This window comes from Myotis daubentonii, chromosome 18 (assembly GCF_963259705.1).
Source record: "Myotis daubentonii chromosome 18, mMyoDau2.1, whole genome shotgun sequence".
Taxonomy (NCBI): Eukaryota; Metazoa; Chordata; class Mammalia; order Chiroptera; family Vespertilionidae; genus Myotis; species Myotis daubentonii.
In genome coordinates this window covers 1642881-1669551 of record NC_081857.1, presented here as the reverse complement: position 1 = coordinate 1669551, position 26671 = coordinate 1642881, and the positions used below count along the sequence as shown (strand labels likewise).

The 26671-nt window shown below is 62.7% G+C and overlaps 1 protein-coding gene across 2 annotated transcripts in view; it reads right to left on the bottom strand.

Annotated features, from left to right (window-relative positions):
- The window catches only part of DDR2 (discoidin domain receptor tyrosine kinase 2), a 66579-nt gene extending 39908 nt beyond the window's left edge, over positions 1-26671 (bottom strand). The window contains exons 1-2 of one of the 2 annotated variants that reach the window (XM_059674275.1): positions 26491-26627; positions 1562-1662 (exon numbers count right to left, since the gene is read on the bottom strand). In XM_059674275.1, the coding sequence (XP_059530258.1) occupies positions 1562-1643 (82 nt within the window). In that variant the 5' untranslated portion in view covers positions 1644-1662; positions 26491-26627. Of the gene's footprint in view, positions 1-1561; positions 1663-26490 lie in introns of both variants that reach the window. The other variant, XM_059674274.1, reaches the window with a different exon arrangement.

Here is a 26671-nt window from a genome sequence, read left to right as displayed (position 1 = left end):
CATATACATTTTACTAATTTTCTTTCACCTCTGCCACTTCTATTATAGAGAAAGGGCAAATAGCACTATTAAAATATTTCCTCTAGCTGAAACCGGTTTGGCTCAGTGGATAGAGCGTCGGCTTGCGGACTGAAAGGTCCTGGGTTCGATTCTGGTCAGGGGCATGTGCCTGGGTTGCGGGCACATCCCCAGTAGGGAGTGTGCAGGAGGCAGCTGATCGATGTTTCTCTCTCATCGATGTTTCTAACTCTCTATCTCTCTCTCCCTTCCTCTCTGTAAAAAATCAATAAAATATATATAAAAAATATATATTTCCTCTAATTAATCCCCTTTTAATGTGCATGAATTTTGTGCACCGGGCCACTAGTAAATTCAATAAAAAGGAAAGAAAATGGAAACGCTCTCAGGTCCTAGTGCAGATGGAGCAGAAGCCTCACACTGCGCGACTGGTGAACAGGCAAAGGCATCTGGGAAAACTCCGTGCAAATATGGTCACGGGTGACTCAAAACCCAGAAATTCCACGGCTAGGTCTACACCCAAAAGAACTGAGCGCATACCCCACGAAAGGCCTGCACGGCACGATCACAGGAGCTTTACTTACAACGGCCGAACCGGAAATGCCCTGTCCCACCATGTGGACCGGACACCTCCATTCTCAACGCATGCAGCAAGATAGGCTCGACTACACGCAACACGGCGAACATCACAGACACCTTCGGGCGGAAGAGCCAGGCACACGGGATGCTTCAGCATCACCGATGGCACTGACAGAAGGTGCACAGCCAGCAAAACTCACCCGCTGCGAGGAGGCGCGCGGGCCATGGCATGGGGCTGGGCGGCTGCTTCCCCACCTGGGGTGAGCACCTAGCATGTTTGCTTTCCTAGGTTTACATCGGCGGCCAATGCGGACGCAGCCCCATCCTTTGCACCCCCGAGTGGTTTCCGTGCCCTGGCCCTCTGACCCCGGGCCGGGCCGCATGACAGGCTGGCCGAGGCGGTGCCACACTCTCCCGCGTCTGCTCTGGCCGCCAAGCCGTTTCCACTGCAACGCACCCACACCAGCTGCGGGGCACAGCCCGCAACCTGGTCCTCAGAGCCAGGCCACAGAGACGGGCAGTACCAGCTGGCTCCAGGTTCGTGGGGACCAAGAGGAACTCAGAGAAAGGTCCATCCAAGCCCGACTGTCACCCCCCACTCAGGTGGCCAGGCAGCATCACCGTGGCAACAGGCAAGTGATACCATTGTCTATGTCCATGTAAAGTTTAAACATGTGCAATAAAAACATGGGGGCCTGAAAGACTCCTCCTGAAACGTATTTCTGAGCACGCCACACGTGCAGGAAGGAGACCCTGCTGCAGCGCCACAAGGGAAAACGCAGCCTGCGCCAGCCAGTGGCTCCTGCTCTGTAGGTGCAGAGCACGTGGCCGCGGCCCCACCCCCTCTCTAATAGGCCTCCTCGTGCTTCTCCCCCGTGGGGAGCGGGTTCCCCTCGGCTCCTGCTGTGACCCCCTCCACCACCCCGTTGCCTGCCCATCGGGCCCGGCTGAGCGACGCTGTTACCTGGGTTGACCTGGGCTCTTGCAGAACTCAGGACGGGCAGCAGCAGGAGCAGCACTGAGGGCATCCTGGGGACCGGGGCCATCTCAGCGGCAGCGAGGGACCTGCAGCGCGGCCACGGGGACGCGGGAGAGAAGACAGCGGTGAGTGAGGCGTGGGCCAGGGCACCGCGTGCCCGAGTCTCACGCCTCCACAGCGTTGGTTTCTGTACTTAGAGCTTCAAACCGGAGACCCTGAGAGCTGAATGGACACATGTGAGACTTTCCACACTGCTAGTTCACACGCGCATGGAGCTGAAATGCTCACACCAGAGGCAGGAAACAAGTTGCCCAAAGGTTAACACTTACCCAAATGGCGAGTGATGGACAGTAAAACTTACACTTACAATATTGTCATAATTCTGATACTGATGCCAACATTACACCAAGAAAAACATTCCGTGATGTTCACTGTCTGTCCTGACTCAGTGGCTCTGGGCGGTGCTTGGGAATTGTATGTTCTCCCCGGATGACCCAGCGTGAGGCACCCAGGCTGCGGCATCAGCACGAGCTCACGTCCCCCTTAATGAAGTATCTGTATGCACGCGGGTAGCACGCACACAGACGCCTCTCGCTCTGCCAGCTGAGAGGGGGGAGAAGCAATGGCACCCCCAGAGCAATGCGCCAGCTCCCTGTGCAGACCTGTCTCACACCATCGCCCACGCAACAGCGGGCGCCTTGGCCGGCGGGTCTGGGACTGGGCAGGAGACAGACAGGACAAGCCTGGAGACACTTCTGGTGTCGGAGGTTGAGGGAGCTACACCCACAAAAATGAGGGGCTGTGTCAAAGGGCCCAGAGTCCGAGGAAGGACTCCCGACGGCCGAAGATGGGACCATGTGCACAATGTGGACATCAGCTCTCCAGGCTCCTGCGGTCTCCTCCGCACCTGGCAACCCCCTTCGCGGTCTCCCTCCGTGAGCGTGCGGTCTCAGGGACATCAGCCGCAGCGTGCCGTGCTCGCTCTGTGCCTGGCTCACGTCCCGGGGTCCTCACGTCCACCCTTGGGCCTTGCCAACTGTCCTTTCTTTTTAAGGCAAAACAGTGTTCCACTGTGTGGACATACACCTTCCTCGCTCACTCATCCCGCTCCCCTGAGGCCCTCGTTTCTGTTGTTTTGAATAAATACCCAGCAGAAGGGTGGCGGGTCACATGGTGGTTTTATTCTATTTTTATTTTTAGGGTCTTCCTACTGTTTCCCTCGAGGCCCTGGCCCAGTGAACTTCCAGAAGGGAGCCGGGGACGCCGAGGGAAGGCCAGTCTCCTCAGCCAGCGGCGCGGAGAAAGCCGCACCCGGCGCAGAGGGGCAGACCGCCCCGCTCCACGCCGACGCCACTCAGAACCGAACCGGAAACTGTACCACTTTCGGAAGGAAGCGGGGAACAGCTCATGGCAGGGGTCCTGGCACTGACTTTGTAGACATCACAGCAAAAGTACAGGCAACAAAACAAACAAGTGGGAGGCACACGGAAATCAACCTCTGAGATGGGAGAAACCGACATCTGATAAGAGATTAATTCCCAAAGTATGTGAAAAGCTTCCACAACTCAGTCACCAAAAATAAAAATAAATCACCTGAGTAAAAAGGAGGCGAAGGATTTAAACAGACATTTCTCCAAAGAAGACACAGAAATGGCAAACAGACGCTCAACATCGCTAATCACCAGGAAATGCAAGTCAAAACGACAACAAGAAACCGCCTCAGACCTGTCCGGATGGCTATTGTTTAAAAATCTTATCTAATAAAGAGGGAATATGCAAATTGACCAAAATGATCAAGATGGCTGTGCCCAAGCAGAGGCCAAGTTCCCGTAAGCCTTAACGAGCAATCAGCAGGGACCTGAGACTGCGCCCACACCACCCCCCCACCCCCGCCTGGTGGGCTTGACTGGGGACCTCAGGCCATGCCCCTCACCCCAGGTCCAGGCTAGGGAACCTCAGGCCGTGCCTCTCGCCTAGCAGGGCTTGACTGGGGACCTCAGGCCATGCCCCCCACCCCAGTGCCAGGCCGGGGTACCTGAGGGTGTGCTGGGGGACGTGAGGCTGCGCACCCCCCCCCCCGCCCGGCGGGGCTTGACAAGGGTGGGGACAGCCAGGTCTGGATCTCGGCCAATGGGGGTGGGACTGGCTGGATCTGGGTCTTGCACAATTTTGAGGTGCTGCAGGTGTGCGGGGACTTGACTCTGGGTCCCGCAGCATGCCCCAGACTCTGACAGGAGGAAGATTTTCATATACATTCTACTAATTTTCTTTCATCTCTGACACTTCTATTATACAGAAAGGGCAAATAGCACTATTAAAATATTTCCTCTAATTAATCCCCTTTTAATGTGCACAAATTTCATGCACCAGGCCACTAGTATATAAATAAAAGACAACACGTATAGGCAAGGATGTGGAGAGAGGGGAACCCTTAAGCACTGTTGGTGCAATATTTTATAAATAACAAAACTTGGGAAGATTTCTCTTAGTGAGCTCCCACCCCTGGGACATGGCTGGGGGCGGGGGGGGGGGCGAGGAGGGAAAGGGGAGCAGGGCTTTGGGCACTGGGGGAACCACACCTGTCTGTCTCCAAACACTTGGTGTCTGTGCTTCACGGCGGCAGTGAGTGCGTGTAACAGCGAGTGAGGTGACTGAGGACTGATAGTAGATGGATCACAGGAAGATAAAAGTGACAGATGGATGGATTACAGCTGGTAACAGAGAGCTGACAGACAGACTGTAGCTGGGTATTAGACAGATGGCTAGGCGGTGGATAGGTGGGCGGTGATGGACGGTGGAGAGGTACAGGGAAGAGCTTTCGAGGCGTAGCTGTGAGAGAAACTTCGTTTATCTGCAGAAGCAGCACCGGGTCCACTGGGACACAACCCGGGGAGCGGTGGGCAGGGGAGTGGATCCTGGGGGCCTTTGTCCTAACAGAAGGGGAGCCCCACACCCCTGGAGTCAGCCCCCGGGCACAGCGCTCTCTTTCTCCCCGAAGTCTGAATATGAACCGTCTTTTCCTCTGAAGCTGAACTAGGAAAGAGCCAAACCCCCACGGCCGGCCCTCGTCCTCGGTGCCCAGCTACCACGCAGCACATTTCACATCGCACTCAGTGCACACAAGCTCCCTCTGCTCCCCCCCCATCAGGGAGTCCCCCCGCGACGGACAATTCTCCACTTTCCCGAAGGACCAGGGCGGGTGCCTTTGAACAGCAAACCCTCCCAGGACCTGCAGGCAGGAGCGTGCCTAACCCAGGCTCTCCTCCCACAGAGCAGGCGCCGGCATGGCGGCCGCTGGGCTCCTCAGATCTGAAGACCAGTCACCGACCCCCCGCAGGGCCCTTCTCCCAAGCCCGTGACGAGGTCAGAGAGGAGGGGCCTGCCCTCCAGGAAGGTCGCGTGGCCACAGTGGGGCCTCCACCCCCACGAACGGCCTCCCTGCAGGAAGGCGGGCCTCGAGCGGCCATGGGAAGGGCCAGGTAACAGATGGGTCAGGAGCCCCGTGCACCACGGTGACCAGGGCTTGGTGGGGGAACCGCCAGCTCTAGGGCCACATATTCTCACTCAGGGCATCAGGGTGTGGCTTTCCCTTCTGCTGAGTCATTTTCATTTCAGATTCAACAAAGGGGAAGAGGACCCGGGAGGAATTAACACTCAGCAAACAAGTGTGCAGATGTGGGCCTGTTTTTGGCAGGAGACAGCCTCCAAACATACACACGCACACACGTGCACACACATGTGCAAACACTCATGCACATGTCCCATAGCTGCCCCAACGTCCTCACGTTTTTTCCTTGCTTTCCACGTGTTTGAGGGGTCTCCTCACTCCCTGCTCTCGCTGGAAGGCCCCTCACGGCTCCGAGGGGACGGCGCAGCCAGCCCGGCCTGGCCCTGGTCAGAGGAGCGCTGTGCTTCCCTCCGTCTCGCTCTCTCATCTGTGAGATGCAGACAACTAGAGCTTGTCCGAGGTAGAGGGGGCAAGAGCTCCCAGCCTCCCGTCCCGCCGCCACCATCACCAAACGAGGCACCGTCCTCTGCCTGTCACACTGTCCACGGGAAGCACGAGGGCCACAGCTGACGTCCTCTCTGGTGAGCGGGACGCGGGGAGGCAGTGGCAGCGGCCTTTTCCAAGCAGAGTGATCTGCTGGGTGCGCTGAGTCCAGTGTCCCTGAGCTGAGACCTGGACGCCTAGGATCCCAACTGAGACCCAGACAGCGTGGCCCTCAGCTCCATGTGGTGGCGTGTGGCCCCCTAGGCGCTGGCCCTCGGCTCCATGTGGTGGCGTGTGGCCCCCTAGGCGCCGGCCCTCGGCTCCATGTGATGGCGTGTGGCCCCCTAGGCGCCGGCCCTCGGCTCCATGTGGTGGCGTGTGGCCCCCTAGGCGCCGGCCCTCGGCTCCATGTGGTGGCGTGTGGCCTGCTAGGCGCCGGCCCTCGGCTCCATGTGGTGGCGTGTGGCCCCCTAGGCGCCGGCCCTCGGCTCCATGTGGTGGCGTGTGGCCTGCTAGGCGCTGGCCCTCGGGTCTATGTGGTGGTGTGTGGCCCCCTAGGAGCCGGCCCTCGGGTCCATGTGGTGGCGTGTGGCCCCCTAGGCGCCGGCCCTCAGGTCCATGTGGTGGCGTGTGGCCCCCTAGGCGCCGGCCCTCAGGTCCATGTGGTGTTGTGTGGCCCCCTAGGCGCCGGCCCTCGGCTCCATGTGGTGGCGTGTGGCCCCCTAGGCGCCGGCCCTCAGGTCCATGTGGTGGCGTGTGGCCCCCTAGGCGCCGGCCCTCAGGTCCATGTGGTGGCGTGTGGCCCCCTAGGCGCCGGCCCTCAGCTCCATGTGGTGGCGTGTGGCCCGCTAGGCGCCGGCCCTCGGGTCCATGTGGTGGCGTGTGGCCCGCTAGGCGCCGGCCCTCGGGTCCATGTGGTGGCGTGTGGCCCGCTAGGCGCCGGCCCTCGGCTCCATGTGGTGGCGTGTGGCCCCCTAGGAGCCGGCCCTCGGGTCCATGTGGTGGCGTGTGGCCCCCTAGGCGCCGGCTCTCGGGCTCCTGGCTACTTGGCACAGGCCTCATCCTTAGGGGCTCAGAGCGCTCGGGGGCCTGGGACGTCTCTGTCACTGAGGCACGCTAGCCGGCCAGAGCCTCAGGGAGAACGACCCTGCTCTCTGTCCCCACAGGAGGCCCACAGAGACCTTCTTGTGACCCACTTGGGCCTCCTGAAGGCGAGGGCTCGCCCAGTGCCGGGGCCACCGACAGTCCCCTCGCATCCGAGGCCTCAGCGGACGCAGGCTGGGCGCTTCTAAACGGCCAATGCCATTCACCTCGGGGTGAACAGCACTTTCTATAGACACGCTGAGCTGTGGGTGAAAGCAGGGAACAGTGTCACCAATGACACTAAATAGGGGTGAGGGGGAATGGGCACCAAGGAAGGGCCGCGGCTACGGTGAGCCGACAGCACGGTGCTGTGAGGCAGGGGGGCAGGGGGGCAAGGGGGCAGGGGGATAGCGGACAGGGGGCGGGTGCTGCCTGGGCGTTGGAGCCACCAGGTGCCCACACACGGCCGAGCGGGGCCCCAAGGCAGCGCAGGGCAGCAGGGTCTGCGCGATGGAGGGCTGGTGGCCTTAGACTCAGACAAGCTTTAGTAAGAATATAAAAGAATATAAAAGAATATAAAATTACACACACAGTCAGGTTCAGCCTCCCAGGGTGGCAAGCAAGTGGGAGGGAGAGGTGGGCACCTCAGCACTGGAGGGCGGCACCATGCAGACCGAGTGCTGGCCCACCACCCTTGCCAGGCTGTGCCGGAGCAGCAGCTCGGTGCCCTGCTGGTTGGGGAGGTGGGCATGGAGCACCTCAGTCCGCTCCTCCCCGGCGCCATGATCCACTGGCCCTGGTTCCCAACTGCCGGCTCAGCGCCAGGCCACTGCCTGTCACGAAGACGGCCCTCCCATGGCCCAGGCTGCCCTCCACCACAACGATGAGCGCTCCATGGCTTCCTTGTCACAGCACAAAGCCCGTGGCTGCCCGGCTCCTCGTACGGCCTGCCCAGGCCCCGGAAGAGGAGAGGCCACGCTGGCCCTGCTGGCCCCTGGCTGCATCGGGAGTGAGCGTCGCCGTGGCCACACGCTGCATCGGGAGGGAATGTCACTGTGGCCACGCGCTGCATCGTGAGGGAATGTCACTGCGACCGCGCGCTGCATCGGGAGGGAATGTCACCGTGGCCACGCGCTGCATCAGGAGGGAATGTCACTGTGGCCACGCGCTGCATCGGGAGGGAATGTCACCGTGGCCACGCGCTGCATCGGGAGGGAATGTCACCGTGGCCACGCGCTGCATCGGGAGGGAATGTCACCGTGGCCACGCGCTGCATCGGGAGGGAATGTCACCGTGGCCACGCGCTGCATCAGGAGGGAGTGTCACTGTGGCCACGCGCTGCATCGGGAGGGAATGTCACTGTGGCCACGCACTGCATCGGGAGGGAATGTCACTGCGACCACGCGCTGCATCGGGAGGGAATGTCACCGTGGCCACGCGCTGCATCGGGAGGGGATGTCACTGTGGCCACGTGCTGCAGCAGGAGTGAGCGTCGCCGTGGCCACACGCTGCATCGGGAGGGAGTGTCACTGTGGCCACGCATTGGGCCTGTCAGGGGAGGGCCAGGTCACTCCAGGACAGAGGCCCAGCTGCAGCGATTGAACTGGCAGAGAGGGCGGGCCTGCACCCCAGGCTGCAGGAACCTGTCCTCACCCCTGGGACACAGACAGGCCGAGGAGTCCAGCCAAAGGCCTCATGAGAAGGAGGCCAGTCCCGGGCCCGGGAGGCATCCGCACTCAGATGGGACGGAGCCGTGGGCAACGTGGAGGGGACAGTCTCCCCCGGGCCTCCCCACGGCCGGCGAGGCTTCAGGGCATCTGCCGCCCACAAGGCATCTGTGCTGTTCGGCTCCCCCTTCGGGGCCCCTGGCCTCACATTCTGAGATCGGCCCTGACTGCTTGGGGCCTCCGCAGACATCCCTGGAGTGTGGGCTCTGGGTGAAGGGGCCCCACAATGAGAAGCAGGCCCGTGTGCTGCCCTCACAAACCTAGCTCCCGCCCTCAGCACCCTGGACCCCGCAGATTGGGAGATGCCCCCCGAGGTGCCTCTGCCAGGAAAGGCAGAGACGTGACAATACTGTGGGTTAACAGCAACACGTGCGTGACCCTTCCCCAGCTCTGTTCCTCCCCGATGACAGTGTCTGTCAGACATGTGCACACACACACGCACACACACTCACACACACACGTGCGCATGCACACACATGCACACACCCACATGCACGCACATACCCACGTGCGCATGCATGCACATGCACACGCCCCACACACACACACACACACACACACACGAGGACAAAGGCAGGAAGGTCTGAAGTCAGTGCGGGACCCACCTCAGCAGTAACTGTGGGGATGCCCACCTGGCGGCCGGACCGTGGCCGACGGTGTCACCCTCTCACGGGGACCCCAGCAGCTCCCAGTGGGTCGGAGGAGGTTTGGGAGCATGGAGACGTGGGCCAGGCTGGGGCTGGGAGGAGGGATGTGCACATGGGCCGGGGCGCCTGGTTGCCAGCCCCCGGGGCGGCTGGGACTCCTGCGTGAGCGCCCCGGCTGCCCGAGCGGGAAAAGGAGGGGAGTCTGTGGTCGGCAGGTGGGCAGACCCCGCTCCCTCCGCTGCCGCCGCCTCGGTCTCAGGGCCTCAAGCGGACTGTGCTGCGGGGCCGTCCGCCACACGGGGCTGGCGGTCAGAGCCACACCTTTTCCACCCGGGCCCTTCCGCGCTCACACCACCACCCGCCCACGGGGACCGCGAGCAAGCACTCTCACCCCGCCCCCAGCTCCTCACCGTGTCAATCACCTTCGACCATGACTGGAAGCTAATTTTTTCATACGACTCAATCTTGTTCCATCTTTACCCACTTGCATGGTGCCGGCTGTATTAGCACAAACACACTGCGACCAGGGACTGAGCCGGACGCCGCTGCAGCGGCCACGGCACCCAGCGTGACACGATACCTGTTGGGACCACCTTCGCAGGCACCCCGAAGCCCCACTTCCTGGCTCCATCCCTCAGGCCTCGCTCGTCTCTTCCCCTAAACACATGCCCACTTTCCAAAGGAGCGAAGGCTGCACACATGCGGCAGCCAGCGGCCACTGACCTTCCGCACGCCAGCAACGCGCCAGGTGGCGAAAAGGAAAAGACGTGTGCACACGTGAACACACACATATGTGCACAGTGCACACACACCACACTCGCATGGGCACACCCAAACATGCACATACATGCACATACGATGCATGCACACGTGTGCACACGATGCACACACACACTATGGATCTCTGCCTGCTGAGTGTCTCGGTGGAAACAGCCCGTGCGCAGCTGCTCCTCTGAGGGTGTGACCGTCCACCGCCCGACACCGCCCGCTGCAGAGCCCGCAGGGTCCTGCCCTCCCGCCACGGGCAGCAGCGTCCTCTGACTACAGCCCAGCAGAGAACAGAGTGCGGTCGCGAGCAAGAGGACGGGAGGCGGGAGGCTGACGGGTTAGGAGGCAGCATTTAAACTGCATGTCAATGCAGCTACTTTGCAGCCCCATAAACTACACGTTCCGAGACCAGCAGTCGCAGGCGTGGGCATGGGGGCTGGGCTGGGGCCGCACGTGAATCGTGTGGTGGACACGGCCACACGCCTGGGACCATGGGCTCTATGTGCGGTGGACTTCGTGGGCTCGCTGGTTCCATGAGGCTCCCCGCTGGAGGGAAGAGGGGCTGAGAGTCTGTCGTTGCTCCAGGTGATGGGAGAGGCAGACAGTCCCCAAGGAAAGGGAAGGACTCACCCACCAGGAGGAAGGGAGGCCACGACCCAAAGGACCCTCTAGGCAGTGCGAGCCCAGGGGCGTCAGTGAGGCCGGAGGCGGGCTGGGGGCGGCACGCGACGGGCCTCCTCGACTTCCCCAGACGGCTCGCTGGCACAGAGCGGCCACGCCACCTTGGTGCCGTGCACGTGCCGTCTGGCCGGACTCGGTGGCCGCGTGGCAGGTGAGGACAACACTCTCTCTGCAGCGACACTGCTCAGGGCGGCGCTCAGCTCCCGCGGGCGTCAGAGCTGGAGGGCAAAACTGATCGCCTCCCCAAAACACTGCGGCCACCGTGTGCCGCTGTAGAACAAAGCCGTCTCCTGGGCCAGGCATGAAGCCCGCTGTCAGGTGTCTGCCTCCGTCCAGGGAGGCTGCCTTTGTGTCTGTGTCCCTCCCGGTCCTGACCCCAGCCCTGAGCCTGCCTCGGCGTCCGTCCTGATGCTGTCCAGCGCGTGTCCCGTCTCATTTCCTGGCAAATGTGTGGGAGACAGAAGCCGGGAGGAACCATGGCTTCAGGCCGCCATCCAGCTCCCTCCCTGTCTCACACCGCAGTGCGAGGCGAGGGCGCCGTCCTGCCCCGACAGTGCCCGGCGGACCGGACCACGGCCTCCGGCTGAGCCCTCGGAGCTGCGTTTTCTCAGGAACACGCCTTCCAACGGCTGTCACACACCCACCCAACCAACGTGAGCGCTGGGCTCCCGTGCTTCTCACACTTTGGAGAGAATGTATATTCCACCCACGTGGTGCACGTATTTAATGTACATTCAATGGGGGACTGCCCGGCCCACACGGCACAGCCTCCGGGTCCCAGCCAGAAATGCCAGGAGGACGACCGAGGGCTCAGAGTCTCCATATCATCCCAGAGCCCCAGGGTCCCAGCTGCCCGGGGACAACGGTCCCCCAGGTGTGAGCCTCCAGGACGGCACTGGAGTGGCTGCGTGACGCCCAGCACCTGGGTCCCTGGAGAGGCTTGTGGCACAGACATGAGTGCCCAGATGGATCTAGGCCAAGGGTCTGCCACAGCGAGAGGCACCGGGGCTGACACGCTCCCCACAGTGGCGGGAGCTGTGTCCCCGGCAGCCAGGACGCCACGGCTGAGATCCAGTGAGGGCTGAGCTGAGCTGCAAACAGAAAGCTGTGCCGCAGGTGAGAGTCCGCAGGGCCAGCCTCGAGAACCTCGTGGGCGGCTCAGAGCAAGGCCACGGTGCCCCAGGGCGGCCCCACCTCCGCGGCCGCGGGAGCAGCAGTGCGGCCGGAGACGGCGGCGTGACACCGAGTGCAGAGCCCGGGCACTTGTTAGGGGAGAGGCCTTCCTGAGTGTCCGCCGTGCGTTCGCTGTCTGGGGACTTCCCCGTGGGACGGGCTATCACCCTCCTGGGCGCCAGCTAGAAAACCAGACCTGGGCTTTCACGTGGGCAGAATTGGTGGGAATAACAAGTGTCTCACGGGAGTTAGTTCTGCTTCTGTTTTCTGCTCTGAGTGAGCCCAACAGCCACGGAGCGCGGAGCGACAGGGCCAACCCCGCCGCGCTTGGTGGGAACGGTCACGTCGCCAGTCCTCCAGCCAGTCTCATGGCAGGCCCACGTGAGAGCCACCTGGCCATTCCCCACAGAAGCCTGGGTTTCAGCACAGGACGTCCACGCGGGGATGGGCGGCATGTCCAGACTCTGCATGGAACCAGGCGTGGGGCTGGGGCTCAGCGCCCTGCTGCTGGGAGGCGGTTCCTAGTTCTCCCAACACTGTGTCCACCCCCAACCTTCTGAGAGGAACGCTCCCGCCAGGAGCCCTGTCCACGAATTCTATGAGGGTCAGCCAACCAACGGGCAGGGCGGAGGTGCTTCTGCCCCAGAGGCAGGTCCAAAGGCTGTGCGCCCACCCACCTCCCACCAGATGGACACGGGGCCAGCGAGCGAGGAGAGGGCACAAGGGCTGCTGAGACCAGCCCAGTGGCATGGAGAGGTGGCAGCTAATCAGGGCCTCCGGTCCAGAAGTCAGGACGCGCAGGCAGGGCAGGCAGCTGCAGGCTCTGGGGGGTGGGGGGAGAAGGAGGCGAGGGGAGGAGGGGGAGGGGAGTGGGAGGGGGAGGGGGGAGGGCCTCCCTGAAAGCAGTGGTTTGGGCCCCAACCCGGAGGGTGGGCTGCCAGCTGCTACTCCGGCTGGGCCTGGGAAGGTACAAACTCGCCTGGCGCCCAGCGAGTGCCCAGCAAATGGCCCCCATCCGTGTCTTTCCAAACCCGCCCCGCGTGGCCACGGAGGCCGGGATGCAGGCCAGTGTCTCTGCTTGGCCCTGAGCCCCTGACACGGGCCCCGGAGAAGGAAACCAAAGGGAAGGAGTCCCAGCCAAACAACACGCCCTCGGCCGAGCGCCGGAGCCGGCCAGGAGGGGCCGCGGGAAGGGGGCGGCCGCTCCCTCTGTGCCGCCGGGTCCCAGGTTCCCCAGGAGGGGCTCCGCTCTGAGCGCTCACCCACCCGCACCAGACACTTTCACGGACCCCGCTTGGTGACCGCGGTTCCGGTCCCCACGGGCCCGGCGCACACAGTTGTGCCGTCCACGTCCCGACCCTAACCCGGCCTGCCCGCGGTGGCCTGTCTCCAGCGCCACCCTTCAGGTCTTTCCCGCCCCCAGCTCCCCGGTGGGCATGCCGGCCACAGGGCTGATCCTGTCTCCCAGGACACCCTCGCCCACAGTGTGCCCTGGGCCCGCGCCCCGTCGGAACGGCCTGCCATCTGGGAGTGACTGCGGCAGTGAGTGCAGGACCCGCTCCAGCAATCCCACCGACCACCGACAGCTCGCAGCCAGCCCGGTGCCTTGGCTGGTTTGGCTCAAAGGAGAGAGCGTCCGCACATCCACGTGGGTTCACGTGCGCTGTCGATTCCGCTACGTGCCCATGCGGGCTGCCGTGTCCCTCGCTGTGTCTGAGCAGGGACACCTTGCCACTGGCCCCGGAGCCACAGGCCCACCCCCAGGGCAGCTGACACCAGCTGAGACACGCAGAACTACTGCCTCCCCAGGCCAAGTCAGGAACCCCCGTCACAACAGAGCGGGCAGGTGTCAGCAGGACATTGTGAGGAGACCCCGGGACTGGACTCCAACCCCAGTGGCAGCAAAGGCACAGGTGCCAACCCACTGATGAGAGCGAAGAAGCCAGTTCCCCTGCCGGCACCCACTGGCACCACAGCAGGCGGGGCAGGGCCAAGGGCACGCTTTGTCACCTCCCTGCCGCGGCTTTCCCGGGCCTTCTCCAGCCAGTGTCCCCCGGCCACAGTGGCTCAACCAGGACAGCTTTCGAATGACTGAGGCCAGCGCACCCTGGACGCCCTCCTGTGTGGATCACTGCAGAGCCTTCCTGACAGATGGCTCCATTCTCAGACCCCACACACAGCTCGAATTGTGAATAGAAATGGGGCATAAATGCTTTCCCACAAACAGATTGAAATCAAGGAACGCGCAGGTGTTATGGTGCCAACGCAGCCTTGGTTCCGAGCGCCAATTTCAGGGCAGGTGCTGCCGGTTCCCATCTCGCGGAAACCCGGTCCCCCACGCGAGACATCAGCCTTGGAGCCTCAGCTGCCGCCTCAGTCACAGGGTCACGGTCACGGGCCTGGCGTGGTTAGGCAGCCCCGGCGCCAAGCGCAGGCGGAGGAAGGCAGAGGCGCCTGCCCCGCAGACCACACTCTGGCTCTCACTGGAGAAACACGTCGGTCCACGCGTGTCACTGGCCCCAGCTCCGTGTTCCCAGCTACTTGGCACACGTCCAAAGCGAAGGGCCTTTAACGGCCTCCCTCCACGCACACCACGCCGACGCCTGGGAGCCAGTCCTCAGACTCTCCAGAACAGTCGCCGCCCGAGTCAGCAGGGAGCTCCCCTGTCAGAAGCCGTGCAGGCGGATTGATGCTCCCTCCACCGTGGACGTAGCTTCTCCGCACCCCCAAGAACGGCCCCCGTCACCCCACTAATGCTTGGAATGTACACCCTAAATACTCATCATTCACTGTGGGGTCAGGTATGTAACCGAATAGGACCAGCGTAGATAGATGATGGATAGACGGATCGATAGATGATAGTGAAGAATGATAGATAGATAGACAGATAGAAGATAGCAGGCAATGAGCTGGCCAACACAAACATGAAGCACACACTCCATGAATCTAGACCTCGCTCACCTCCTCACCCTTCCACAAGCCACAAGGGAAACGAAAGCCGACGGTAGTTCTCCCTGTGCGTCCCTGGGCACCGATGCGCCTGCTCTCCCCCAGGCCGGAGCCGGGTGGGCAGGGTGAGAGGAGCTCGCCGCGGGGCCGCCTGTCCGGGCGTGACGGCTGCCTCCTCCAGAGCAGGGCCCCGTGGCAGCGCTGCCAGCCCCACAGCCGCCCCCAGAGGCCCTCCCCCAAGCTTGCAAGGACGCAGTGCTTTTCTCTGAGAGGTGGGGCCGGGCAAAGAGTTTGAAAGTCCATTTGCGCTCATTGTAGCATCCACACAAAGACCGCCTCCATCGCTAATTACGGAGCTGACAGGGCGTGAGAGGCTGAACGAGAGGACGTGCGTGACGGTGACACTGCCATGGAGCCAGTGGGGTCCGGGCACTCCGCGCCCGAACTCCCGCACAAGCGTCCGGCGACGAGCCCGGCTCAAGGGTGTCCGCGTCTCTGACAGGCTCCTTCTCAGGGGGACAGGCTCCGTCTGAGGGGGACAGGCTCCGTCTGAGGGGGACAGGCTCCGTCTCAGGGGGACAGGCTCCGTCTCAGGGGGACAGGCTCCGTCTGAGGGGGACAGGCTCCGTCTGAGGGGGACAGGCTCTGTCTGAGGGGGACAGGCTCCGTCTCAGGGGGACAGGCTCCGTCTGAGGGGGACAGGCTCCGTCTCAGGGGGACAGGCTCCGTCTGAGGGGGACAGGCTCCGTCTCAGGGGGACAGGCTCCGTCTGAGGGGGACAGGCTGGGGCCAGCCCGCGCGGCCGCCCGGGCGAAGGACTCACGGTCAGTGTGGGGCAGGCCGCTCCCGGAGAGCGTGGGAATTGATCTTTGCCGTCACACGATAGGGAGGGACTCGCCTATTTAAGTCTTTTCCACTTAGAAACATCATCAAAACACGAGGGCAGTTAATTAGGAAACAGAGTGTACAGGAATCTGTGTCATAACACATGTACAGTAACATGCACGCAGATAACAGATCCCCACAGTGTGGGGCGGGGAAGGGCACCACGGCATGTACCATGCGGCACATGTGGGTTCAGCACTGGTCTGTGGGTGGCTTTGCAAACACGACCAGAAGCAACCAGAATGGGAACCTGGGAGCAAGTCCCGGTGAGGAGGCGACATGGACAGCAAACTCCCCGGTGAGGGTCTGACTCGAGGACGGGCTGGAGGCGAGCCTCGCAGACAGGCCAGAAGGACCGTGACACGCGGGAAGAAAACGTGGCCCGCACCCGCCGGGAGCCTCAGGGCCTCTGCCCCCACAGCCTGGCCTGGCCAAGCCTGCCTCGCCCAGCTCTCGCCTCGCCTGGCCCGCGGCCCCCGGATGTCACCCGCCCGTGGAAATGCTGGGTTTCCTGCGGGAGAACTCGGTGCTTTCTTACGTTCTCCTCTCCCTCTCCTGTCTCGGATCATCTCATGTCAATTCTTTTTGTTCAAATTCCTAGTTATCATGCCTCCCCCGCTGCCCCCCACAGTCCCCTCCCCCTCTGCGCACTGCCAGGCCCACCTGTGTGTCACCACACCCGCCCGCCCCCTCGCTGCTTACTGGCCACCTGTCCCCTGCGCTCACCCCTCCTCTCCGAGCCAGCAGCGCCGTCCCCCTGCCCCAGCGCCAGGCGCCTGGGTTCTCAGCCCCGCCCCCCTTGCTGGTGACCAGGGCAGGGCATCGGCCACTCTGTGCTGTGTTTTTTCTCCTACAGGAGACGTGTGTCCGTCTCCCGGGTGGGGAGCCCGGAGCGCCTACACAGCCTTGTGTCGCAGAGCCTCTGGGCACACGTGAGCCAAGGAATACACGTAAAGGGATCCATCCCGTGCCTGGCGTGTGTCACATGAACCCCAAAGCAACTCCACTGCATTTCCCTACATATTTCCTTAGACGCTTAAATCATGACGGGTCCTCCCATCTCGAGTGCCATATTTCTACAAATCCACGAGGCTTCTGCTACACCCAGGGTACCCCTCACCATCTAGCAGTGCTGGGGTGAACTGAGTCCCCCCCAAAGATATGTTGAGCAATGAATGACCCGTCATCGGCTCTGACCACAACCACAGACCCGAGTTCACACTGCCCCCACTGCCCTCAGGCGCACCTGTCCTCCATCACTCATCCTTCCCAGCACCGACGCCCACCCTGTGTTTAGCACCATAGTAGGTTCCAGAAAGAGCTGCAAAGATGAACCAGCAAGATTCCTGCCTGTAAGCAGCTCAGACTCCTCTGCAGCTAACAGAAGGAAGAGAACGCTCCCAGGCAGAGGGTAAACAAGGGGCCCTCCCTCAGCCACCCCCACTGTGAGGCTGGTCAGCAGAGGCCCTCGTCCCGCTGGGACACGCCCCCTCCCGCTGAGACACGCCCCTCCCGCTGGGACACGCCCCTCCCGCTGGGACACGCCCCTCCCGCTGGGACACGCCCCCTCCCTCTGGGACACGCCCCTCCTGCTGGGACATGCCCCCTCCCTCTGGGACACGCCCCTCCTGCTGGGACACGCCCCCTCCCTCTGGGACACGCCCCCTCCCGCTGAGACACGCCCCCTCCCGCTGGGACACGCCCCTCCCGCTGGGACACACCCCCTCCTGCATGCCCTGTGTGGGGCCTGGCAGCATGTCAGCACAGCCTCACCTTTCTCAGCTGACCTCTTCTTGTGTCCAACGTGGACACAGGGCTTGCGGCGAGAAAGGAGGAAGAGGCACCTGTAGGAACTTGAAGGAGAGGAGGCTGCGGTCGGTGGAAAAGAACAATCCTGAGACACAGCAATGAGCTGCAGGCCGGGCGTGGCTTCCTGAGGTTCCCAGAAATGCTGTATGTAGACGGCCTCCATGCCCCTCGCCCTGCGTGGTCCCAGGCCAGCGCCAGGGAAGGGCGCACCTTCTTCCCCAACGTTGACTTGATCTCCCCATGGCGCTGAATTTTATTCCAGTACTATCCATAGGTCCTTGCCGTGGTTTCGACAAGAGGCGGTATGTACGAGTGGCCAACGGACCATACACCCGCTGCGAATTAGAACCGCTGGGGACACATCGTGGCAGAAAAGGAACGTGAGCTCGACAGGCACCCAAGGCCGGTGCAGACAGGTGAATGCGCACCTGGGACAGTGACGGAACAAGGCCACCAGCTTCAGAGCTGCAGGGAGCCGTGGCAACCAGCTGTCACCCGCCCTCAGGTCACAGGTGTGCCATCCAAGACCCAGAAGTGCCCACCCAGCACTGTCAACCTGTCCTGTGGAAAGGGGCCCCTAGCCTGCTGGGCTGGGTGGTATGTGCTGCCCCTGGGCATGAGCAGAGGGTCAGAAACAGGGAGCTGGGCCCCAGGTGAAGCCCAGTGCTTCTGAGAGGGGCTCTGACTTCGCAGAAAGTGAGTGTGGCAGAGAAGCCAGAGAGCGCAATTGGGTTTGAGTCTGAACGATGCTGACAGAAAACCAAGGGTTTAGATCTCCAGTCCATGTAGGTGACTGAGATCCATGTGTGCCAGAGAGATCCACGTGTGCCAGAGAGAGATCCATGTGTGCCAGAGAGATCCACGTGTGCCTGAGTCCATGTGCCCAAAATCCGTGTGTGTTGGAGATCCACGCATGCTGAGATCCACGTGTGACGAGCAGGTGCGAATAGCAGCTCTCGTCCCTGGGAGCAGACTGACGTGTGGTGATGACCCCGCTGGGAACAGGACAGACCTTCCAAGAGCAAAGAGCCTCCGCGTCCCAGGAAGGGAGGCGACAGGCTGACTGCGCTGTCTCTGGGAACAACACACACTCCTTCCTGATGTTGTCCCTTACGTAGAAATGACACAACTTCTTTCCTTGCTGATCGTGAAGGAAGGCAGGCTCATCACACACTACCCACGGCACGAAGAACGAGTGTCCCCCAAACATCCACCTGGTTGGCGTCTCGGCCCGCCTTCACCCAAGGTCCTTCCTGTGCATCTTTATTGCACATAATTGATTGACCACCTTCATACAACTTTGTGAATAAAACCTGAAGTAGCTGTATCATCCAAAATTCTCAGAACCGTGGTTTTAAAGGCGGGCCCTCGGCTCCCTTCCCCAGCCCACGGGCGGGCGTCTGCTTCGCCCCTGAGGCTGCGTCTCTGTGACCTGTGTCATCCCTTGGGAGTGTTTCCTCTGAATAGACCCAGAGCAGTGAGACCCTCTCAACAGCACGGACAGGGTAAAGGCGCTGATCTACAGTCTGGGGTCAGATTGCTCACGTAGAATTACTAGTTTTTATTGAATGCAAGGAGTTTCTGCTTCAGTGATATTTCTTTAGTTACAAATATATTTCCTCTTTGAAGAAAAGAAAATTCTCCATAAAATTCGACTATGGGGTAAAGACCAGCTTACGTGACGTGACCTTTATGGGGCGTCCTCGGGACCACTCCTGCCGGCAGGGAGGGCGGCACCCTCCCTCTGTCCCGCCCCACCTGCCCCTGCTGGCCCAGCCTCGGGCCCTATGGGTCATCAGTCCTGTCACTGCCACAGGGCTCTGTCTGGTATGTCCTCCTGAAGGCAGAGGCTTCCACACTTGCCCAGGGCTTTGGAAAGTCAAGTTTTACAACAAAAATATTATCAGCGCTTCCTGATGCGCTTGCCCAGCCTGGCCTCCTCATGGTCACCGGCACAGATCCGAACTCCCCGACGGAGGCCTGTGCAGCGACAGCCACACTGTCTCATTTCCCGCCAGCGTATGGGACCCTCTGAGACAGCCGACACTCGGGCTGTTCAGTCACAGCCCCAGCCCCAGCGCGGCCTCCCCCAGGCCAACCCCGGACCAGAAGTCCACCCGAGAGATGAGAGACGTGGGGCACAGACGCGGATGCAGTGGTGGCTCCTGCGGGGAAACTGAAGCCCTTCCTTTCACGGAGAAGTCAGCTCAGCGGCACCGCCCTCGGGAGCCGCCCTCCAGTGAAGGGAAGAAAGTGTGACAGGTGGAGCCGAGAGACAAAGAGACGTTAATGTAAAAACACTCAAACCTGTAAAGAATTTTTGTGAGTTTATTGGAGCCAAACTGTCGACAACTGCTGAGAAGCAGAGATAGTGCTCCAAAGAATGGTGGTCTTTCATCTATTTTTATACATTGCAATCAAAGGAGGGACACAGGTGGGTTACACGAACTCCACTGGTGATAGATAGAGAGGCGGGAGAAAGCACAGCGGAGTGGGGGGCAGGGAGAGGGGAGCCCCTGGGATTGGATAAAAAGTAAAATGACAGACACATACTCAGGTGGGTGCAGGATAGTTAACAGTCAACAATTAACATGACAACAACAATGAAGGAACCTGTGGTCTCTGTCCTGGCGCCCAGCACATTCGGCTGTGCCCTGAGGGGTCCGGGAAAAGGGAAGTTACAAGTTACCCAGACACTTCACAGGGATGTTATCATAGATGCAAAAAGACAATAGGCTCAGGGAAGGTAAAGGTTGACCTTGTCAGGGAAGATACCAGCCTAGGACGTGACTACCCACCATCATTGCTTTAAAGTTTAATTTCAGACCATCCTTTGTGGTGACTTTAGGTCTCTGAGTTTGCAAGGCCTCCCTGAGCTGGTCAGGTCAGCATGTGGCCCCTTCTGTCCACAGAGACACAGAAGGAAATGGGAGAGAATGGGACAGGACGCTGGAGGGAAGGGGGCACAGAAGGGACCAGCAGGAGGTGGCACCTGAGCCTCAGCCTGAGTCCCCTAGAAGCGTAACGTCCCGAGAGGCCCAGGCAGGACTGCTCTGCGGACCCATTAGGAGCACTTGGTGCTGTAGGACCCAGGCCAGAGCCCCCGGCCCGAACAGGATGAGGGTGCAGAAGCCAGACCGTCCCCTAGGCCCTGAGGCTCGGAGAGCTGGCGAGGGCGCGGAGCGGCCCTGGGCCCAGCCTGTCTCAGCCACTTCCCTCCGGTGTTCCAGGTCAGACGCTAACACCTGTTGTTAGTGACACGCAGGACACGGAGTGGCACTCTCTCCTCGTTCTCGGGAGGACTGAGCCTGGATCCGAGGCCAGAAGACCCAGGGGGCCCAGGGACACTTCCAGGTCCGACACTGGGCCGTGGAGGCTCCGACCCGGCTCCCGGCCGAGGCCGTACACAGCACATGCCTTGGACAGCGCAGTAGTAATTTCTGGAAATAGTCACTTACAATGGAGTGGCCGGGGAAGGAAAGACCACAATGATAGTCTCTGAAAGGTACAGCAGAATGATTCAGATAATTAATGTTTGAGGATCTCATGCAATAGAGAAGCTGCAATAACTTCTGGTCAGTGGTTAACTGTAGCTACGAATTGTTCATTCTGAAATGCATGCCATGGAGGCTAGGCTAAGACCTCTTAGCAATGCAGTATCCGGAGCCTGTTGTGGGGAAGGGAGGGGAAGGAGAGGGGGACGGGGGGAGAGGGGAAAGGAAGAAAGAATTCCTTTCAAGGACTCTGTGGGGACAAGGGCACCTGAGATATCTTCTCCCACAAGGTGGCTAAGGAGGCATGGGGTGCGGCCCCAGATAATGAACAGGCAAACCCATGAAAGGCTTGACAGTGAGGAGAAACCCCTGTGGACTCAGCCTTCCCCCCAAGAGCTTGCAGCCACTTGCTTGACTCTTCGCTCTGAAAACTGCAGAAACTGCGAGGAACCGGACACATCTGGGCCATGGTGGGCTTGGCCCCTCTCTCTGCCGCACGAAGGACAGGGCTCCTCCCTCGGGGCTGCAGGTCCAGACTCCAGACTCCGGGACCCAGCCTAGTCCCAGCACCGCAGGCGGGGCCCGCTGACGGACAGCCCCAGCACCGCACGCGGGGCCCGCTGACGGACAGCCCCAGCACCGCACGCGGGGCCCGCTGACGGACAGCCCCAGCACCGCACGCGGGGCCCGCTGACGGACAGCCCCAGCACCGCACGCGGGGCCCGCTGACGGACAGCCCCAGCACCGCACGCGGGGCCCGCTGACGGACAGCCCCAGCACCGCACGCGGGGCCCGCTGACTGACAGCCCCAGCACCGCACGCGGGGCCCCCTGACGGACAGCCCCAGCACCGCACGCGGGGCCCGCTGACGGACAGCCCCAGCACCGCACGCGGGGCCCGCTGACGGACAGCCCCAGCACCGCACGCGGGGCCCCCTGACGGACAGCCCCAGCACCGCACGCGGGGCCCGCTGACTGACAGCCCCAGCACCGCAGGCGGGGCCCGCTGACTGACAGCCCCAGCACCGCACGCGGGGCCCCCTGACGGACAGCCCCAGCACCGCACGCGGGGCCCGCTGACGGACAGCCCCAGCACCGCACGCGGGGCCCGCTGACTGACAGCCCCAGCACCGCAGGCGGGGCCCGCTGACTGACAGCCCCAGCACCGCACGCGGGGCCCCCTGACGGACAGCCCCAGCACCGCACGCGGGGCCCGCTGATTCACAGTCCCAGCACCGCACGCGGGGCCCCCTGACGGACAGCCCCAGCACCGCACGCGGGGCCCGCTGACGGACAGCCCCAGCACCGCACGCGGGGCCCGCTGACGGACAGCCCCAGCACCGCACGCGGGGCCCGCTGACGGACAGCCCCAGCACCGCACGCGGGGCCCGCTGATTCACAGTCCCAGCACCGCACGCGGGGCCCGCTGACGGACAGCCCCAGCACCGCACGCGGGGCCCGCTGACGGACAGCCCCAGCACCGCACGCGGGGCCCGCTGATTCACAGTCCCAGCACCGCACGCGGGGCCCCCTGACGGACAGCCCCAGCACCGCACGCGGGGCCCGCTGACGGACAGCCCCAGCACCACACGCGGGGCCCGCTGATTCACAGTCCCAGCACCGCACGCGGGGCCCCCTGACGGACAGCCCCAGCACCACACGCGGGGCCCGCTGATTCACAGTCCCAGCACCGCACGCGGGGCCCGCTGATTCACAGTCCCAGCACCGCACGCGGGGCCCGCTGACTGACAGTCCCAGACCCAGACCGACCTGCTGACCTGCCGCCGACATGAGACAGGGAGGTGGGGGGTGTATCCATCTGCAGCAGCCGCCCGGGACCAGGCTTCCTAGTACTGAGGCCTCTGAGCCTCTCGCGGGCTCTGGCGGTCATGCTGCTGGTAGTGTTTCTGTTCAGTATTTCCCCCAAAACCACCGGCAGCTGTTGTGTAAGATGCAACTTTAAATAAATGACATGGCGATGTCAGCAGAGACCCAGGTGGACGTGGGAACCAGAGCTCCGGCAGGTCCTGAGGGGATGGGAAAGGTCCCGCATCCCGCGCCCTGTGGGGCCGGGCCGTCCCCCTGAGCCGGGACCCCAGAACTGACCTCTACTTGGGGTGCGGCCCTGGGCCCGAGAGGGTGGAGAGTAAGTGGACGACTCAGCCTCAGTCCCCTTTTCTTCCCCTCTTGACCCCTCACCCACCGGGGCCCACACGCTGTCCAGAGGCTCTGCTCATGACGTCCATCAACTCAGAAGACACGAGGACTGCGCTCGTCATTTAGGAATCAGTGAAATGACAATTGCGTGGTAACATAAATAATGACTTTTTCTAAAAATACATCTTTTCAGAAGTTTTTAGCGAGAAGGGTGGCACTGGGACACAGGAGTCTCTGCTACTTCTGGATTCAATTTGCTGCGAGAGTGAATGTCACGTCACCTCGTGGCAGGGGGGGGGGGTGGGCAGAGCATCTAGTGCCGCTATGAAGACAGCAGTGACCTGTGGATTCCCCGAAAAGGTCTCGGGGACACTGGGTCCCCTGCTCCACGAGGGAGAGCGGCCTTGCAGGTGTGAGAGGAGCCCCCCACCGAGGGCTCAGGGGAGGCCGGGGGGCAGGCGTAGACTGAGCTGACTCCGGAAACATAACTTCGTCTCAGAGAAGGGGACCATTTCCACAGCCGAGTTATGGTGAGAGCTCAGCGCGATGGGCAGCCCCAGCCGCACATGACGGGGCACGTGACCCAGAATAGAGCTGGGACAAGCAAGGAGGAGCGATTTTGAACATGGAGGACGTGGCTGCCTGAGGATGGAGCCGGGCGCAGGGGAGCAGAGCGTAGAGGGGAGCCCGAGGCGGAACAGGGGACCTGAGAAGCGGGGCTGGCACCCGCCGTTAGTCGATGCTCTGAACCTGCTGCCGAACAGGAGTGAGTCCCGTTAACCTCGGGCGGAGTGAAGCAGAAAACACCACATCCACGCAGCTTCCTTCTGGCCACAGGCATGCAAACCTGTCTAGTTCTGGCCACGTCGTTTAGGACAGGAAGGGAGACTGGCCCCCGCCCCGGGAAGTCCCCTGACGGACCGGCCTGTGCTTCCTGCTCGCCGGCCCCGGGCCGCGAGGGTCTGGCCAGAGGCGCGTCCTTCCCAAGACCACGTTCTCCGCTCTGAGTCCATCCTTGAGATGAAGACGAAACCCTGCGTGGTCCTCCAGGCCCCCACATGAGGCAGGACACCCACCAGGTCACCGAGGGAGGCGGCTCGGTCCAGGTGCCCTGGTCACCCCGCATACGCATCCTTCTTGGCCGTCTGGGGCGGCGCCTGGATCTGCCTATTTACAGAGCTCCGGGGCCTGTGATGCCAGCGAAGGTGGAGGCCCAGTGGGCAGAGTGGGCAGTGGAGGAGGTGCCCACAGGCGGGGGGAGGTGCCCGTGCTGGGGGGAACGTGCAGGGCCCTGGTGGAGGGCAGACCTGGTACGGCCGCTTGTGCTCACAGTGCCCAGCGGCCGACTGCCCGGAGGAGCTGACTCCTGAGAAGGGGGTGCCTGGGTAGTCAGGGGTGAGCACACACTCAGGGGCCCCCGCTCTCATCCACTTCCAGGGCCTGGGAGAGGCCAGGGGGAGCCCCTGCCTTGGGAAGAGTGGGTGGTGGCAGGGCAGGGGGTGCCGGGGTCTGACGAGGAAATGGCGTGGTCTGGACGCCCACGCGGTGACCTGCCCACCCAGCGCCGTGCATCCACCACAGGGAGCTGCACCCACAGGGTGGCGGAGCAGACTCACGACCTCGTGGGTGACGACAGCTGATGGGCCTGCCGAGACCTCAGGGGCCCCGGGGCCTGGACGCAGGCATCACCGTCCCCAGCACAGCGCCGAGCGTGCGGGGGGCAGGCAGCAAGGCTCCCGCTTTCCCGTCGCGGCTGTTTCGATACTTTTTGGAACCAAATATCAACAATTCCCCAAAGACACTGGAGGTGCCAGCGCCTCAGACCCCGCTGTGCAAAGCGACACGGCGGACGCTGCGTCGGGAAAACGCAGAGGAGCAACCAGGGACGCAGGTCCCGCAGGGACGCGGGCACAGCTGGGGGAGGGGTCCTGGCCACGCCAGCCACGGGCCCAGATAGAAACCTGGGGACACTGACCGCGAGCAGGGATGGCTTCCATCAAGGAGGTGGCCACGGAGACAAGCCACCCTGTCAGTCACACGCCCAAGCGCACCCCCTCCGGCCGGCACACCCCTCCTGGCCGAGGCTGCTCACATGACCACCCACTGAACTGGGGGTGCAGGCCCTGCAGAGCCCTCAGGCGCGGCCACGTCCAGGACCTCTCGGAGCAGCAGCACCATGAGGCGCAGGGGCCGGAGGGGTGCCGGCTGGGGCACCCACTGAGCCGGCGGCTCTCCCGGGCTCTGCAGGCCGGAGGCGCTCACGGAGCCGCAGAATGAGCCTCCGCCAGGCCGCCCAGCGCCTTCTCAGAGCCGCGCGGCGGGCGCACTGCTGGGGACTCGGGCACAGGTCTGAGTCCTCATCCCGAGAGGACGAGGCTCTTCTATGGGGACCAGACGATGGTGAGTGAGCATTTCCCAGGCAGACAACATCGCATCATGTGTACACCTGCTGTGCTGGGCCCTGGCCGCTAGAAAATGCAGACAGCAAGGGCACACTGCTGTCAGACTTACTACTGCGTTTAAGCACCTGGCCCACAGCTCCCCCCTTCACCCTCCTGGGCCGCCCCCTGCAGAAGGTGGAGCCGTGACCAGCGGAGCTCTGAGCGGAGCCTGGGGTGCTGTGAGCACTTGGGGGTCGCTGTCTTGTGTCCACACACAGCCCAGGGCACCCACAGACACCATGCCCCACCACGCCCTCAGCACCCTGCTCACTGACGGGGTCCGACCGTGCTGCCCGCAGTGGCTCCGTGGAGCTGGGCCAGAGGGACGGGAAGCAGAGGCCCCACGCAGGCCAGCTCACCCCCTGCCCCGGGCGAGGCCAGGCGACACCAGTGCCTTTCAGGCCCCGACGTCCTGGGAGGGCGACGTCCTGGGAGGGCGCTGCGGCCAGGCAGCAGCAAAATGGTGCTGAGGCCCCGCCGCCGGCAGGGCTCCCGCCTGAAATGGCTGGCGGCGGCCGCCCTCGGACAGGCTCCTTCCTGTCAATGGGACTCCTGAGCCTCAGCCACGACTCAGAGGTCCCACAGCCAACAAGGCAAACAGCCCCAAGTCCTGGGACAAAGGCAACGCCGCCAGGCCGGCGCGGGGACCAGGACGGCAGCGGGCTTTCCCATCGCGTCCACGCAGGCCCCGCCACAGAACCTCGGGGTGAGGCACCCCTCTGCCCGAGGTGCCCCCAAAACAAAGCACCAGGGAACATCCTCTCTCAAACTGGGGCCTCAAAGGCCAGTGCCAGCGGCGCTCCCGCCCAGCGCCTCCGCCCGCCGGGCTCCGCGTCCAGGCCTGCCTCCACGGCCGCGGCTGCCTGGCCTGTGGCTGCCTGGCCCCCGGCGCAGCTCTGCCGATCTTCCCTGGAACCAGAGCCCAGCGCCCGGAGCAGGGAGGCCCTGATTCCGGGATTCCGGGAGCCGCCCCGCTGCCCCCGGCCCCACCTGAAGAAACGCCTCCGGCCTCCTCTGTAAACTCTTCCGGAGACGCCAGAAGCACAGTCAGAGCTTTCGTTTGCGGAAAAGAAAGAAAACGAAGGAAAGAAAAAAACACGCGGAACTTACGCTCATCCAGGAGTGCGCGCTGCGGGCAGAGGCTGAGGACAGAGCTGCGGTCCCGGTCCGGCCGGAGGGAGAGCAGAGCGGGCTGTGAAGGCCGCCCGCTCAGCCGGCGGCCGCGGCGGCACATCCACGGGGCTGATGCAAGATGCCTTTGCGAGAAACCTCGCATTCTGAGGATTCCTGG